General features: G+C 36.7%; 1 protein-coding gene across 5 annotated transcripts in view; it reads right to left on the reverse strand.

Moving 5' to 3' along the window:
• DICER1 (dicer 1, ribonuclease III) overlaps window positions 1–12,674 on the reverse strand; it is a 64,122-nt gene that overhangs the window by 15,416 nt on the left and 36,032 nt on the right. For all 5 annotated transcript variants that reach the window (XM_059850241.1, XM_059850243.1, XM_059850242.1 and 2 more), the window contains 13 exons: window positions 11,785–11,917; window positions 10,618–10,860; window positions 10,366–10,520; window positions 8,947–9,079; window positions 8,420–8,495; window positions 7,170–7,309; window positions 4,519–4,698; window positions 3,455–3,668; window positions 3,220–3,373; window positions 2,231–2,413; window positions 1,817–1,922; window positions 1,544–1,719; window positions 480–1,263 (listed from right to left, as the gene is read on the reverse strand). In XM_059850241.1, coding sequence (XP_059706224.1) covers window positions 480–1,263; window positions 1,544–1,719; window positions 1,817–1,922; window positions 2,231–2,413; window positions 3,220–3,373; window positions 3,455–3,668; window positions 4,519–4,698; window positions 7,170–7,309; window positions 8,420–8,495; window positions 8,947–9,079; window positions 10,366–10,520; window positions 10,618–10,860; window positions 11,785–11,917 — 2,677 coding nt within the window. The remainder of the gene's footprint in view (window positions 1–479; window positions 1,264–1,543; window positions 1,720–1,816; window positions 1,923–2,230; window positions 2,414–3,219; window positions 3,374–3,454; window positions 3,669–4,518; window positions 4,699–7,169; window positions 7,310–8,419; window positions 8,496–8,946; window positions 9,080–10,365; window positions 10,521–10,617; window positions 10,861–11,784; window positions 11,918–12,674) is intronic.

Here is a 12,674-nt window from a genome sequence, read left to right on the forward strand (position 1 = left end):
TGCAACAGTTCTGTAAGATTTCTTTGTTTCATTTTTAAGTAAAACACTAGAAATTTCAAGGCAATCTCTTATTGAGGAAACAAAGGAAAGTTCAAGTAAAGATGCAAACTAAGGCTCAGTGCTGTTAATTCAATCCTTCATTCAAGCATTGCTGTTAAAGAGCTTCTACTTAACACAGCTCTAGAAGTTCAGTGCACCAAATGCTCTCACTAACCCAGAACTTTTAGTTTCATTCAATCTGTAATCAGCTGGTTCAAACTGAACTGCAGAAAACAGTTTCAATCAATCACAGTTATGGCAACATTAAGCCCACAAACCTGAATTTTTATTTCTAATATGCATGATACTCAATGTATAATGAACAATGCTGTGAAATTAAATCAACCTGCTCCCCCCTTCAACCTTCCAGCAAAAATTTCATTTATATGGCTTGTTACAGCATGCCTCTTACACAGTATGAATGGATTGTTTCTACTCACTTTTTTGCTTCTCATGTATGACAGCCGTCCCTCGTGAGCATCAGGGTAAGTGCAAAACAAGTATGTAGTGATGGCATGCTTTAAAAATGAATCACCAAGCATCTCTAGCCGCTCCAGGTTAAACCCATCACTAGCATTTGAAAGAGTCAAAGCTTGAAGAATGAGACCAGGATTAGGACCGAGAGTTTTTGAGGAGTACCCACTGCAAGGGCTCTTTTCAGAATCTGCTCTGTCTTTTGAAAGATTAATAGCTTTTGAAGTACTGGTGGTCACTGCCATTATGGGGCATCCATCTGAGGTAGATCTGTTAGCATTTCCATCAAGGTATTTATTACTCGGTAGAGTACATTCATTGCTGGGCTTGGGCTGGTTCTCACTGTTGTATAAATTCTGAATGGGATATGAGGTAGTTGGTTGTACAGGTATGTCCTGCCTGCAGTAATTCAGCTGATTTCCTTGGCAAAAGTCTCTGTTAACTAAATCACAATTGCCATTGGCAAGATTTTTATTATAAGAAACACCATTAATTGCTGCAAGTTCTACCGAGACATCAATTTGGAGTTTACTGGGTGACTCATTGAGCAATGTTCTGTAACTCACAGACATTTGGTCATGGTTTTCTGCAGAAGAGGTTCTATTAGCACCTTGATGTGCAGCATTTTCAGGGACTACAATTGTGCTGTGCTTACAGTAATTTTCATTCTCTACTACAGAGGAGTTAGGAAGAGAGATGAAGGACTTGCTGTCAATAGACTTTTTCCATCCAAAGTCCAGGTTAGGATATCTGTAAAGATAAACAGGAGGTTTGTTAACAAAAAATATTAGCAGAAGACAAGAAGACTCTACGTGCACATACATGTTTAAAAAGAGCCACAGCCTTTTGAAAAGAACAGTGACTAAAACATGTAACTTCACTTCTTACAATGAAATATTTTTAAACTGCGTTTCACTCGGAAGTGCCATGAGTTAAATAAGAGTTACCAGTTTCATAATCCATGTAATAGTTGTTTCCACCTTGTAAGTCAGACATCATATTGAAAAATGCCTATTGAGAAAATACATGCCTGAAATCTGCAGGAAGTGATTTAACCCCTACACCAGCATCAGTGGCTGTTTGAGCTCTTAGTTCCTCTGCTGTCAAAAGGCAGTGCAGGCGGTAAAGGATGCTGGGGAGGCAAACTGCTTTTCTCCACAATGATGCTGGAATAGGATGTATAGCACAGAGCTCAGGAACCAGTATCTGGGAGAGGAAGGGGGAAAAGAAGAATATTCCTTGTAAAGGTATCCATCAGATAACTATTAAGAGAGTCCATTTGAATTAGATGCTTCTATTTTACCTGTTTATTCTGCAAACTTTCCCACTTTGCTTTCCTCTTCTCAGCACTGCTTAGTGGAAGTGCTTTTCCCTTCTGATTCAAATGGCGAGGAGTCAAAAGATTAAGTCTAAAAACCATGTGAAAATACTGTGGTGTAAGTACATAATTAATGACTAGAACTTACTAGCCTAAAGCTTAAGTTTCTTAGTATTCAACTTCAAAGCGCTGTGAAGTGACAGCACCATTACCTCTGGGAAAAAACTGATTCAATTAATGGGTTTTGTTACCCAAGTTAAGTATCCCTCAAGAAAAAAAAACAAATCAGTAATTATTTTGGAAGACACAAATACTCAGCTTTATCCCATATTTTAAAGAAAAAAAAGGCATTTTACTGTCAAACTACAAATATCAGACACAAAATATGACTGTTGTTACCTTGAAGATGTGTGGTCCACATCCAGCAGTGGCTGGTTAAGATTGGTAAGGTCAAGATTATACTTTGTTTTATAATATTCAGCAAAAGTTTCATATTCAGGGGAAGGGAATTTACTGAGTGGAGTAAGATCAGTGTATACATCAGCTACGTAGAATCGATGAGGCTGATCAAAGTTTCGGTATCTAAAAAAAATAATATTTTGGCATTACAGTAAAGCTTTTGTGAAGTTCCTCATGTTCTAACAGGGTCAAGAAATTAACAGTTGAACAGTGCACTTCAGATTTTTGGTTAATGAGGGTTATTTTTGTTGTAGAAACCATTTCTCTAGCTAACTCAAATGCTAAATGAGAAATGTGTTTTAAGACAAAGATGAATAAAGTCAATCTATAATCTGTGAAATTCCCTCTACAAAATAAACATTTAAATTAAATGGAGGATTTAGGTCTTCAATATATAATACAAAATCAAGCTCTTGACAACAGCTCTTGACAATGCTGAAAATTATAATTTCTTAATTCAGAACACCTAACAATTAAGTTTGATAATTTGGCTTTTTAGCATCTGGTCTCCAATGTGATATTCTGCATCAGTAGAAACTGAGTTCCTCTGCATATAAAGACTGTACTGCCTCATGTCTAAACTGGCATTTTAACCAAGTCATCCTCTAAATAAAGTTAAAATCCAAACTTCAAATACATAACAAGGTAAATTCAAAAGCTTTTAAAGGACAGTGAAGTTCTTGCAGTACAGGCAGAATATTAAAATTAAAGCCAGGCTGTGACAACATCTTTTTTGTGGACATCCTACTAATAGAAGATTAACTACTGATTTTAAAAATCTTTAAATTATTTGAAACGCTACCACATACCTTCAGACTAACAGCATACAGTTCTTAAAAAGCAATTCTGCTGCAGATACTAACATGCCCTTATCACAAGTGTTTTTATAAATACAACAGGTACGCACCTACACCATGTAGAGTACTCACCGTGGAATGATAACTGCATCCTGGTAATCTTCCAACTTGAAAATAAAAGGCATTTCTTTTGTATATTGTGTACTGGGAATGCCTGTACGTGCCTCAGATTTCTCAATGTCTTCCATAAACTTAAAGTCAATGTCCAAAGTGCTGGAGTCATCAACTTAAAAAGGAAAATGCATAACTCAGTTTTCTAGGCTGAACTTTTCTGACAAGTTGTAAATTACAAAATTTTTGTTCTTACCAACATTTAGAGGTAGAACACAATAGGCTGAATCAGCTTCTGTAGGTTTGAACTCTAGTGCAGGTTTCTCAAGACGAAGAATATGTGAAAAAATGTACTGGTGGAGTCGTGTTATCAGCTCAAGCATTTGCAGAGACAGAGTAAAACCAGATTTCTTAAGCTCAATGGATATTGTAACCTCTCCAGAGCGAGTATACACAGGAAAGTGAGGAATCTAAACAAGAACAAAATTGAAAGAAATCACAAGAGAGAATCCAGAGTGGGATTCCTTTACAGAGTACTGTCTGTTTAGTGCAGATTCTGAGGTAATGCTTGACTGAGCCTACAGCAAATCAGAACAAACAGGATCAGAATTTTGAACTGCGATGACCCTTCAATTATAGATGAGACTCTGAATGTTAAAGAATTACTGGTTTGTTTTATTTAATAGTTCTCCTTGTGTTTTACATCTCTTCCCTTTATAAAAGCTAAGTAGAAAAGGAAGTATTTTCTATTATGAAATAAGAAATGTGAAAACCAGCAGTATTCCTGTAACATCTTATGTGGACAGCAGAAAACACAATTTGAAAAAATCTTCCTCAGCTGAGTCTCACTTTCTCAGCTTCCTCAGCTGAGAAAATGCCTATTAAAATTTTTTTTAAGCAAGAGGTGCCAATTTCAATTAACATGGCCCACTTTTTCTGCTGCTGCAGACTAGGAATGCTGAGAGAATTTGCTACCATAGCTTTTGTATAGATAAGGTAGTGCAGTGCAGGCCACCTCCATAGATGGTATGTCTATTCCTATCATACCTCATACAAAAAAGAGGGACATCTTGAATTTGCCAATGTAAAATACTAAATGTCTAAACCAAAATTTCAGCAAAAATAGATGGTTCCATCCCTAAAGACAGAAAAAGAAGTGGTGATGTGACTGAATGGATAGTGTTGCTTATTTTCTGGAGCTTACTTGATACAAGCATAATTTATGGTCATTTCCAACTCTTCGCTCTGTTGGGTGGGGAGTAAGTAGAAAATAACAGGTTGCAAGGCATGCAGAATAAGGAAAGGAAATAGATTCCTTACTTGAGGTATAGGTTTGGCTGTCAATATGCCAAAACATCTTGTAGTATCCTCAGGAGGATATAGCTTTCGTCTCCTGAAGTTGAGCTCATCAGGTAGAGGAGTCGTTAACACCATTCCTATTACATACAAGTAACAGGGCTGATCAGGTTTGGGATAACTATCCCTCAAACACTCTGGAATCTGAAAAAAAATCAAAAAAATAAAAACATTAACATGACAAAATCAGCAAAGTCCACGTAGTTATTATTCTCTGAATAAGTCCTCTTAAGTTTATTTGGAAACACATTGCTAAAAATAAGGAACAACAAAATTATTCTGGGCTCAAGCAGTGTTTTCTTCCTTAAGCAAAAATGTTTGGCCAGCAGCCTGGCATAGCAGCCATGAGATTTCCTTTGTCCTCAATAGGTGAGCTGGGTTTTCATAAGAAGACTTACCGAAAATTCTAAAGGACACTTACTGACATCCTGTCCTACTGGTCCTCATGAAGTTCTTGTAACTTTTCTAGCAGATACTGGAGTTCAAATGTCTGCCCCCAAGGTTGAAGATGCCTCTTCACATGGAATCACTGCCTCAAATAAAGGTATATTGGTGGTGGGTGTTTTTGGACACACCCAGCCTCAAAAGATTGCTAAGGTAAGGTACTGGCTGCTTGTGCCCCCTACCCCCTGTGCTGGTCCCACTGCTGGGGCTCTGCTCCCTCACCAGCAAGCCTGGGACCTCTGGGAGGAACTTCACTGGAGAGAGACACATCACACTCTGTAAGCCAGCATCATGGTAGTGGTAGCCCCCTTCCTGTGCTTCTCCTAATTATTCTGGGCATTTTCCTACTTTTCTATTTTCTCTCTTTCCTTTCTCTTTTATAAAATATAAAGTTGTATCATCGCTTTGGATCACACCATTTAACTTTGTATTTTAATGTTGCTTTCAGGTATGTTTAGAACCCTCCTTTCTGCAGTAGTGGATGGAGGCAAAACATGCCTCCTCTCACTTTAGGCAGATTGAAACAAGCTTTGATGCAAATGTCTGCATTTAACCAGTAACACTAAAGCACATTTTATGTCCAAGAGCTTTGGAACTTAACAACAGAACAGGAAAAAAAAAGGTAAAAAGGAAAGTGTGCGTAGTCAGGAAAAAAAAAAAAAGCTTGACTAAACTTACTGCTTCACTAACACAGATTCTTTTCCCAGCAGAATTATATAAAAGTATCAAAAATGTTTTGATACACTTGGGACAAACACACAAACAAAATTCAATACACTGCTCCTTCGCCCAGGCACGACACTCTATGAGTTCTCTCATTACAATTCTAGCTGGCAGATGTGAATACTTGCAACAGCCACAAGCACTTTTAATTCTGCTGCACATATTTGTCATAGACGTTAAGAAACCATGCTTTATGTTTGGTAGAAGTTCATTACTTTGCAGGTCTCAAAATGATCCTCCTGTTTATCTAAAACTAAATTGCAATACATGTAGTCCTGGATTTTAAAGTTACACCACAGTAAAACTATGGCCATGGCTTAATGGAAAATTACTCATAAATTTAATAACTACATTAAACCCAAGAGGATCTTGCAGACCTTAAACATTTGCCAAAGCTTCTTTTCCAGATGTGAGAAGCTGGGACAAAGGCAAGGGAAAGTATTCTTAGGTTCCCTATTAAAAAAGAAGTAACTGAGAAAGAATGATGCATCACTTGACAAATCAACTCCTCTGAATGAGATACCATAATCTTGCATTTTATGAATCACCCCTATTCCAACAATCACTAGTGAGGCAAAAGGACAGAGAAAAGCATTTGTAACAAGAAATACTGTGCAAAAATGCAAACTGTGGATCTCTGTAAAATGCAAAGAGTATCTCTATATGAGTTACCTGTCCTATTCAAAGGACCTTAGACAGAACCTGTAACAACTGCAGAGGAAAAAAGGTTCCAGAGGAGTTGCAAAATACTCTTACAAAGCTTCTTTCCTTCATTTTCTCTTAAAGTATATCCAATTCCCTCACAAATAATATTTAAGAAGTCCAATTTTACAAGCTGGTGTGGTTGAAACCTGTTGTAACAGACTGTGAACACATTACTTAACACAGAGCTGTACTTTCTTGTGTGACCCTTTCAACAGATCAAGTATAATATTAAGTATAATATATAGAACTAATTTAAAAGAAAAAAAATACAGGTACACTTATTTGATATTCTAAGATTTAAACCAGGAATTATGAAATTCTGTGTTCAACCAGTAAACTTGCCAAACTAAACCAGCCATCCAAAAAACCCCCAAACATATTTCTGTATTTAGCCCGGGGCACATCTTTAGTGTTCAATTATTTGTCCTGAAAGCCAGTAATAAGGTAAAGATTTTACAGATTATTAATGCAGGACTATTTTTTTCACAGTTATTTTCATACTAGGCAAATAAGTGTCTGCCAACAAACCCTACAGAAAGTGAATGTTCTTTGAGCTTACAGGCATGTGGTACCATAAACTCAGGTAGCACTGCAGGCTTCCACAGAATTAGAACACCAAAGTAAATAGTAAATACAAGACTTCTAAAAATTTCTGATCAGCTAAGATTAAGAGTTGGCAATTCTCTCTTATTACTACATAAAGTATTAGATCAGTGATCTGGACAGCAGTAAGTGATACTAACAGCTTTAGGATAGCACTGTCTTCGTTTTGTAGAGCCTGGCCTTCCTGGAACACTGGTTTCTTCTTCATCATGTAAATCGAGTTCCTCCTCGTATTTAACCGTTTCTTTACCAACTGGCATCAAATGATCATCCAGTTCACCTGAATATTATGAAAGAGTACAAAGAAATAGCATTATGAACAATCAAATCTTGGTTCCTTTAGATACTACACAGTAGTGAGATTGCTTGTGAAAACACATCACATGTAAGATTTTAAAATACATGGACTACTGCAAGGGTCCAAAAGTGCAACTTTGGGGAAAGAATAATAAAGACTGAATTTTGGGAAAAAATGCTTATTTGTAGTAAAAAAAGCCTCTTATATTTAATTTAAAAATTGAATTCTGTAATGAAAATATCCAAGAATTCCTTTTGCACAAAAACAATCTTTGACTGAAACACTTACTTTAAAATCACTCATATGGAGTTATACAAAGGAAGAGGGAAAATTTATATTTCTCTATCATTCTAAAAAGTAAATTACTGCTGTTGAATGTACACTTCCAACACTGGGTTGAGCCACCATCAGGGTGCCATTCTTGGATATATTTGTTGGTATGAATTCCACGTTCAAAAGGTTTAACTCAGAAAAAAAAATACAAACCCCAGACCTATAATTCCTTTTTGCTTAAAAAATACATAAATACTTCTGTACTTGATCAAAAAAAGTAACACAGAATTATCTTTAAAATGTTCCACAATGAAGAACATGCTCCATCATCCTTACTAGAAAAAATGAGCTGAAGCAGTCCTGCAACGTCCTGTTTTCAGACCATCACTTAGAATACAGTAGAGAAAGCAATAAATTCAGGGTTGTGTGTTTTATATTTTGTCACAATTCACTTTAAAAACCATGTTCTTTTGGCTGTAGGATGTAGTTCCTGACCTATAATCAGTATCTTCTAGAGAACAAGACACTTTTCCCCTATTAAGTATATTCAATGCCGAGATCTTGGTCTCTTGTACTAACGTTGCTTTTGCTGTTTTATGCGAAATTTGTTAAATAACCTGATTTCCCTGGAAAATTTAACTTACAAGGTGTAAGCTAAATTAGTAAGTACATGACTACATCACAAAACAAGGCAAGCAAAAGAAAGCTGCAACAGATGGCTACAGGAGAAGGGCATGTACATATACAACATCCATTTCATATGCAACTTCTCAACTATAAAATATACTTTAGCAAAGAGGTTGTTTTTCCAGTTCTTACCAATTTTGTGCAGTTTTTCACAGCAAATAAGAGCGACAACTCTCTCAGCCAGTCTTGCACAACTCATTGGAGGGCCCTATAAATGTTTAAATACTTTGTAAAAACTTTGGTTTACTAGCAAGTTACTTATATATATTTAGTTTAGCACAAACATCTGAGGCAAGCAAAATATTTGTAAAAAACACAGTGATGGCAGTTTTATGAAGATATTCAGGCTTGTTTTTCCATAGAAACCAAAATTACAAGAACTCAACTATACTATTGATCAAAACCAATAAAGGACAAGTGCATGAAACAACAATGTACGGGGAGGAATATCTAAATATTTTTGCCTTTGGCATGAACAGTAACTGATGGAAAATGAATTATAACAAAAACAGACAGCGATCTAAAAACAGTTAGAGAGTACTATACAGAAAAATCTAGCTTTCATTACCAACAGTGAAACTAAATCTAGAAATGGCACAGACCATTCTTAGCCTAACATATTCATGTATTTCCATGATTTTCCTTGCCCAAATACCTACAACAATTGAAGCTCGAAGAGGTGAGTTGATTGGTAGGTAGAGAGTAGAGTAAAACGTATGGTCAGGTAGTTCCCAGGTCTTACACTTGGGAGCCAGGTGTGTAAATGGATCACTCGGTAATCTAGCGCAGTACCTGAGTGGACAAAACATTTTACACATTATCAAAACCTGCAAACTGAAACCTAAACACATTTCACTAGAACCTTACCTTACTGGTATGAATGCTAGAGAAGATGATTTCAGGCATACTGAGCACTGTGAAGGTACACTACTGACTCATATTCAAATAACTTCTGAGCAGAACACCTCCAAGTCCTTTATTATAAACTTGGTCTCCAGAACGGTCACTCCAGCTTGTAATGATGCACAAGGCTGTTTCCTGCCAGGTCCCAGTGCTCCCATTATGTCTCCTGAGTTTACTGTTGTCTTACTCCTCCTATTTATCATGGTTTTCCCCTCCCACCTTTCCTCCCTTGTACTGACTTCCCTCTCTCCTAGCCTGGTATTAAATGCCAACATCCTGATGTTAAACTGTGCTGGACCTCTTAACAGACCAATGCCACATGCACCCAGATGGACTTTGAACCATTTGCCATCTGCCATTCATGCTTCAAATCTGACTGCTTTGAGAGGCTTTATTTACCAGGCAGTCCATCAAAACGGTCTGCATCTCAAGAATTTATCTACTAAGGCAGTACTTTGGCAATTGCATCACAAGCAATTCACTGCTTTTCAAAGTCAACCACTTCATGACACAGGAGATAAAAAGCCCTTGGTAAAACTTGGTTGGTTTCTGCCAACCCCCTTTTCTTTATGGGCCTAAAAACGGTTGCCATGAGGACTTGGTCCACAGCTTTCCATATGACTATAGTTAAATTGACTGGTCCACAGCTCCTTGGATCTTCTTCCTTGTCTTTTTCGTCTACCGATCACTGAGAACCTCCTCTAATTACCATCCCCCTACAGAGTTGATATTTGAGTAGCTCCCATCCTGTCTGGTGCTCTTTAGTTACTGTGCTTTTGTTTGTAAAGATGACAACAGACTGCTACCACAAATGTGAGTATTAGAACTGAAGATTTAACTACTGTTTTAACAGTTTGTTTATGTATTTTTAAAACTAGCTTGACAAGAGCAAAAATGCAAATTTAGTACACATTTTGAAGCTGAATGTTTTCAGAGAAACTTTTATTTAAACAGGAATTAACATCACCACATTTATTATCAGAGTTAGAATCTCTGGTAGGACAAAGAAAGCTAATAACTCCTTCAAACCTCTGTGACCACTTTCTTTAGGAGAGAAGATTCTGTCAAGGTGCCTAAGAGGAAATGTGTATAATGCCCCATGCATCCATGTTGCGAGACCAAATAAGAAACCTTTTATTGAATGATATGAAGTAAGAAGTGAATATACCTCTTACCTATTTATGTGTCCAATAGCAGTGTTAATAGTAACCCTTGGACTGTTCTCATCTGGCCTCAATACATAGGGTGGAAAGACATCATCATCATCAACAATGGGTTCAGTTTCAGTTTCACTGGCATCAACAGATTTTGAGCATTTGTTTCGGAGGATCTAAACATTTCAAGAAAAGAATACAATGAGAGATTTTTCCCTGAAAAGTCCAAAGATATACTTAAAAAACCCCGGGCCCATTCCTTTGACCTCCTACCTTCTCAATTGCTTTGTATGTCTTAAGATCTTCTTCGAAACTTTTAATTTTGTCTGTATCTGCTAACATAATGTAATTGGAAATTGGTGCTCTAGCTCTTCCTTTTGACTGCACATAGGAACGGTACTCTGTGGGCAAATCAAAACGCACCACCAAGTTGCATTTTGGTATGTCAACACCCTCTTCTACAATACTAGTAGCAATAAGTAGGTTGGTCTCATGTGCTCGAAATTTTCTAAGAACCTGCAAAAGTAATGAAGACAAATTTTACAGATTAATTTTACAAGATATGTTTCCATCATGAAATTGTGTCCAGACACAGAAAACAAAACAGGTCCAGACATGGAAATACAAAACTATTACAAAGAATAATTTAAGAAAGACAACAAGACTATTTATCAGAACCAGCAGATTTCTAAGAACAAAATCAGGTATGTGGAATCACATGTGTCTAAGAAGCTACTATAACCCCTAGCTATGGAGAGGACCCCCCCACCTATTTACTTACAAGTTTTCAGTTGGGGTATTAATGAAAAAACAAATTATGCTTTCAGGACACCATCTTTTCCCAAACATTCCTGAGGCTGAAGCATCCTCAGGGGGTTGAACACATTCTAAAGCTGGCATTTCTGATATTTATACTATATATGAAACAATACTAAGGAAAAGTGTGGTGTCTGGAGCACAACCCAGCCAGGATGAGCTTTAAATGATGTAAAATCAGGGGTTTTTTTAAACATTTTAACATTCAACAATTAACCAAATTCACATTTAGAAAAGATAAATATTAAAATCAGCTGAACCACTGAAAATGTCAGTAAACCTGACATTCTTTACATTCTAAAATATTATTATATTACCACTACCACAATACAGAAAAATTAGATAATGATCTGACTAGATATAAACATGAATTTGCATCAAGTTTTAATTTGTTTGTGTAATGTGACATAGCAATGTCTCCAAACATACTTCTATTGTTTTACAAACAACATCTGTATCTCCAGCACGTAATATTTGTTAAAAAAGCCTATAAACTTCCAGCGACTGTGCCCTAGACTCTGCCTGTTAATTTGTTTTGTTTTCAAAGGCACACACACACACACACACACACACACACACACACACACACGGTACTGCCAGTTTCATTTTTCTTCTAGAAGTTACCTCTTCCTGTTTTCGAAATTCTACTTCCATCTGCTTGTTACGAGGCTGGTTCTTGCCAATGCCATGTCCAGTTATAAAATTGCTACTGATGTAAGCCAGTTCTGGATCTTGCTTGCCAGCTTCTTTTATCAACCTAAAAATATTACACGTGTTTTTAGAAGTTACACAACCTACAAAATGGAGGAAAAGCTATTATTTGTAAGACCTATATCAAAAGGAAAAGTGGAAGCATGACAATTAAGTCATGTTAACACATAAACTGACTGCAGTCTTCTCGTAAACCACTGTAAGGTTACCACAAGACAGACTGCATACAGAAACACAAGGAGTGCTCATGCATTTTGTGCTTTACACACATCTCAGACCTATCATGCTAAAACTAGACATTTTTAAACCAATCTATTACTCTAAGGCTCTCTGCTGTTAAAGCACTCTTCTCAAAATTACTTTGGTAATCTTTTTCTGTAGGCTCCAGCTGATTTTAGAAGAAAGACCTGTATCTGCTTCCTCAACAAAAGTATGTTTCTTCAGTATAAAATGTTAACTTCTAGGTTAAAATGTAAGATTATAATTCTACTTAATATTAGAATATACATTCTGTTCAAGTATACTGGTGACAAAATGCTGACCTGTGTTTCTCAAGAGTGATGCTCAGCCTACACGGTGAGATGTTCACTACTTGTGAAATTAACCCAGAGGATGTAATACAATTCTTTAAAAGGAAAAATCAACAGGGATGTGAGGAACTTTCATGGTCTCACTTTATTTCCACTCAGTGTATTCTTTATGTTATAGAAGCAGAAAAGGCTGGCTTCTGCAGTGTTCTGATTTCACACATAAGGCAGAAGACTGCTCACCTAAACAATGCAGGAAATCTAAAAATGTGGCAT

This window comes from Haemorhous mexicanus, chromosome 6, assembly GCF_027477595.1.
Source record: "Haemorhous mexicanus isolate bHaeMex1 chromosome 6, bHaeMex1.pri, whole genome shotgun sequence".
NCBI lineage: Eukaryota > Metazoa > Chordata > Aves > Passeriformes > Fringillidae > Haemorhous > Haemorhous mexicanus.